The following is a 5,416-nucleotide window of genomic DNA, read 5'->3' as shown; positions in this document are numbered from 1 at the left end:
ATTCGGAATACATACATTTCATGTGTGTTCCATGTCTACAATGCTCAGGATAAATGTAGGATGACAGAAAATGTGAGGCAAGAAATGTTGAACACATAACTAAAACAGAAACTTTTTACATGTTACAGTAAAAATTAATATGTGAAGACTGAAGTCCAAATATCAAATAACGCTTCAGGGATTCTAGTGCTAATAGCAAGTTGCCGTTTCCTTTAACGGTCTAGCAGTCTCTAATATCGACAGGGAGAAAGCACACAATCCTCCTACAGCATCTTAATGGGGTCCAGATGAGGTTTTTGACTCCATTTCTTTCTTTTCATTTAATCCTTGGTGGATTTACTGGAATGTTTTGAGGTCTCATTTATCCACAAGTACCCTCTGAAAGAATTCATAGTGAATTCTATGATGGTGAGCTGCCCAGGCCCAGAACATTTCCACCACTATTCTTTACAGCTGGTATCAGGTTTTTCATGTCAAATGCCATCTTTGTTTTCTGTCAAACACTGTGCCCATATAACGATCTTTACTTGTCTTCCCAGAACACATTGTACCAAAAGTCCTGGGGCCTCATGTATAACGCCGTGCGTAGAACTCACACTATAACATGGCGTAAGCACAAAAGCGGGATTGTGCGTACGCACAGAAAAATCCAGATGCAGGAATCTGTGCGCACGCAAACTTTCACATTCTTCTACTACATAAATCCTGATCGGCGTGAAAAGTAACGCACGTGCACGCGCCTTCTGTCCCACCCCAACTCCTCCCAGAATTACGCCTCTTTGAATATGCAAATCAATATAAATAGCCTTCTGTGAAAAGACAATGGGGAAAGCACGGGGGAAAATATAAGAATTTCAGCGAATACCAAGTGGAGGCAAAGGAAAAACGTACTATTTGTTGGTTTAAACAGTGGTATAATCAACAAAAGGAAGTTGATCGAGTCACATAGTGTCGGAGAAACTCGAAAGCTCAAATTCACAAAGTCGCACAGTGCCCGAAATAAAAAAGAAATCACATATCAAAGTCGCCGTGAAAAGGCAAGTCGTAGCCCACCATCTGAGTGTCATATGAAAGCTTATTAGGGTACAGAGAAAAAAATAGGCACACAGTGGGAAAAAAGCACGAAATGTCAACTTTAATCTCGAAATTTCCACTTTAATCACGTAGTTTATTTTGCCATTAAAGTAGAACATCATAAACTTCATCTTAAAATCATTTATTTTACTAGTTTCTCAAGTAGCACGTTAAATGCTTTGTTCTGTATTTGATCTTCTATGTGCTCTATGTGTGTAAATCACTACGTGCTTCCATTCTTTCTCTTTCTCCGACAGGACACAGAATCCATTGCATTCGTGATATTACAGCTCTCGGAATAATTAAAATACTGAGATGTATACGTGATATCTTTTTCATGATGATAGGAATGAAAGCATGTTATTAAACATGGGAACACGGTGGCGCAGTGATTGTTCATATCTCATGCAAGAGGCTTGCTGCGCCATGTGCGACCTTCAATGAAATAATTTATCACAGAAGTACTGTCTCTTTCAAACGTACTTACCCCCAATTCCTGTCCTTACTTTTCTCTCTCCAAATACCCCATCGCCACACAATCAGCTCTGTAATAGACGTGAAGCCATCTGTAAGCTTAGAACGCCGATTTTCAGAACTTTTAAAGAACATTGAAATATCTTCGTAGTACATGTTTAATTATTCTATCGGTCTATCCTTCCAGTGTCGCGTCAGCACCAGCAATAATACAGCGCAAGGCAGGAGCTATCCGTGAACTAGCTAGCGCTGCGGCACCGTGTCCTCACATGTTTAATTATTAACAATACAGATTATTTAAATGAAGTTAAAGTTTTAGCTGTATAATATAATCAACATGTTTTGCTGCATTTCATCTTAAAAATGATATTGTCATCATACGTATGTAAATACGCGCTTTATAAAGTGGCGCAGGTTGTGCAATATTATAACTGTAGTGCAAGTTTACAGTGAGGTGATTGTACTTATAAGTAAACAGTTCTACAAGGAGCACTTGATGGACTGATTGAGTGCGTTTAGAGTTCTTGGGATGAAACTTTTTCTAAACCGCGAAGTCCGTACTGGGAAGTCTCTAAAGCGTTTTGCCATGGCTGAGTCAGCGTCTGCTTCATGCTGTGTACCGATATTTCTCTTTCCGATCACCTACTGCTGTGATTCCCCACTCAGATACAGTGATATAAATACTTCGAGTGGTGCAGTGAGAGTAATATGGAAAAAGATGATCTGCTGTGGCAACCCTTAACGGGAGCAGCTGAAAAAAGAAGAAGTGCAGTGAGAGTAACAACGCTAAAGCAGTTACGGTATTTGTAATACTATGGCTATTCCCTGGACCATTATATTGCTGCAGGTTAATTACAATCAGATGCATTACACTAATAAACAATATGCAGTTTATTTCAGTGGATTTATAAAGCCGCGTCAGGAATGTGGATCTAAGAAAGACCACACAGGAACAGTAGCACTGCTTTGACGCTGGGTGCCGCCAGTCTGCAAAACCGAGAGGAGAAATTGTGTACGCCAAGGTATGAGCTACCGTGGAAATGTGCGTGGCTTTACGCCAAGTTTAGGTTTTATACATTGCGATTTGAGCGTGGAAACATTCGTACGCAACATTTCTGTCTGTACGCACCGTTTATACATGAGGCCCCTGGTCTTTATCTAGGTGTTCATGGGCAAATTTTAGTCCTGTCCTGATTTTCTTTTTATTTCCTTCTGGCACACCTCCCGTGAAGCTCTAATTTGAACAGCCTCTAACTAATGGTCTCATGTACTTTGACATCAACACTCAACCTCAACACAGCTGCAGGCCTCAGTAGGAAACCATTGGTACTTTGTTATACCTTAGAAAATTCATTGCATACATTTAGTTATTATTTTTGACAGCCTTATCCTTAGTCTAAATTATGTTTTTCGTTTTTGCATTATTCAATTACCCATTTTTATTAAATATGAAAAACATCAAGGAACACATGTCATTGTGTTAATGCTTGATTCCAATGATGACTTCTTTTTCTAAAGCTTTTCCCACTGTCACCTGAGTCGCTATATTGGACCAGCCTCCTCCACTCTTGTCTGTTGTACACTTCTCTTTACTAATTCCAATTTCTCCCTTGGATCACCTTTCAAACTGTCCATCCACTTTTTCTGTGGCCATCCTTGTCTCCTCACTCAATATCTATGATTCTTCTCATCATATTGTTTACTCCTCTTTTCATAACATGCCCGTTGTATCACTTTCACTTTCTTTCCTTCGTAAATATCCCAAGTTTAACTGTACCGCTGATTCTTTCATTCCTATCAAGCTTTATTATTCCATACATCTACCTCAACAGCCCTCATTTCTGTGGCATTCAGTTTCAATCCAATGAATCCAATGACAACTAACAACCCCAAAGAGAGGGACAACTCTCTTAACCGTGGATTTCTTAATTTATGCTTCCATATGCACTAATAAAACTTTTCCATTTCCAAAGCATTTACCCCTAACTCCCCATAAATGAACCCTTTAATTTTCTAAAACTGTCTTATTCCAGGCTGCAAATAAGAAATAACCTCAAATAGAAGTCCTTCAATGGACATATTCACAAAAATACTTGTTACACTAGGTCAATCAATGACCCAAGGTGCATTTGTAGCAGAATCCCCAATTATCCATGGTAATGTGAACCAATGTTACCTGGACCTTCTGAGGAAAGGCTGAGGACAAAGATGACAAGCTTGTTGCAGGGGCTTTGCTGGCCAAAAGGACAAGCCATTGGATGCATCACGGTAACCACAAATGGAGCTTTCAGATGGCTCTGGATAAAAAGAGGTGATCTCTGGGCCACACCTACTGGGATGGCAGTCAGGGACTGATCACCTCTGGCCAGGTCACCTGGGCAAAATGTTCTATTGTTGTGATATCCAAAACACCCAATGACCCAAGGACAGGATACATCACTGGTCTTGTGTCCCAGTGCATCCTAATAAGATCACTGAGAAGGACAGCACATACTAACACATGCAATGTGCACCTCGCTTAATATACCCTGAAGTATGAGCATGATTTATCGTTCTCCTTAAAATACAGAAAATAATGCCAGCCTCATATTTTCCCTTATTTTGTAAATCTTTCTTTTCTTATAGCTTAAAAGAAGAAATAACAAAAATGGATAACAGCACTATTCCTCTATCAGAGTTCCTGCTGCACTGTGTGGTCGAATCAGACAAGAGAAACCTGACAGTTTGCCTGCTTTTCTTTATCTACTTTGTATCGTTGTTTGGAAACCTCCTAGTAACTATGGTCATAATCTTTAACCATCAACTCCACACACCAATGTACATTTACATCGCCACCCTAGCAGTGATTGACTTGGCAAACAGTACCAATCTGATCCCAAAAATGCTCAACGTTCTTATGCATGATTCCTCTGCTGTGCCATATGGATCCTGCCTGCTCCAAATGTATGTTGTTTTGTACTTGGAAGCCTTTGAATCCCTTTTGTTAGCCCAAATGGCTTTTGATCGTTATGTAGCTGTTGTTCACCCACTGAGATATCCGTCGATCATAACAAAAAGAAACGTACTTGCAGCTCTCTTAATATCAAACATAGTAGGAGCCTTCGCCAAGTCACCTTTTATATTTCTGGCAAATGAGCTTCCCTTCTGTCATAGTAATGTCCTGCCTTATTGTTTCTGTGATTATGCTACAATGGTCCATGTTGCCTGTACTGAAAATCCCAAGTATTTAATTATTCTGTCTGGCATTGTTACATTTTGTGGTGTGTTTCCTTTACTTCTCATTCTTTTTTCCTATGCACGGATTTCTTTGGCAGCCCTAAAAATTTCCTCTGTTGAAGGAAAGAAGAAAGTCTTCAGCACCTGCCTCACCCACTTACTAGTGGTTGGTCTTTTTTATTTCCCTCTTTTGGCATCCTATATATTACCAGGAACTGGAGTACAGCTGTCCACAGAAGCCTACAATACGATGGTCATTGTGGGTAATGTTGTCCCTCCTATGTTGAATCCTGTGATCTACAGCTTCAGAAACAAGAAGATTAAAAACAATATTGTGAAACTTCTTACCCTGAAAAGGATAACGCCAGCAAACACCGATCATTAAATATATATTTATGCAGACTTTATGACTGATTTTGTATTAATTTATGTGCTCAACGATTTCTCTATTCAATTATACATCATCTCCAGTACAGTACACCCCATGAAATTTTTTCTCTCTTTAACACTAGAATTACCACAGCCTACGAAAAAACTTGTAGATCCGTCAAACCTTAAATCGCTTCTTAAATCTGTTCGCAGCTCTCCGCCAGTGTCTTTTGTCTTCTTTTGTGCTGATAAAGACAAGCTGCCAGCAGCCGGCTATTCCATC

At 39.7% G+C, this 5,416-nt stretch overlaps 1 protein-coding gene across 1 annotated transcript; it reads left to right on the top strand.

Annotated features, from left to right (window-relative positions):
• Positions 1-4,172: 4,172 nt before the first annotated feature.
• Positions 4,173-5,153, top strand: LOC127527361 (olfactory receptor 1468-like). Its single transcript, XM_051925925.1, has one exon. It carries the CDS (start codon positions 4,196-4,198, stop codon positions 5,147-5,149), a length of 954 nt encoding a protein of 317 aa, XP_051781885.1. The 5' UTR covers positions 4,173-4,195; the 3' UTR covers positions 5,150-5,153.
• Positions 5,154-5,416: the final 263 nt, after the last annotated feature.

Source organism: Erpetoichthys calabaricus, chromosome 4 (assembly GCF_900747795.2).
Source record: "Erpetoichthys calabaricus chromosome 4, fErpCal1.3, whole genome shotgun sequence".
In the NCBI taxonomy this organism is placed as follows: domain Eukaryota; kingdom Metazoa; phylum Chordata; class Cladistia; order Polypteriformes; family Polypteridae; genus Erpetoichthys; species Erpetoichthys calabaricus.
Note: the sequence above shows the minus strand (reverse complement) of the source record. Positions and strands in the feature narration are given on the sequence as shown.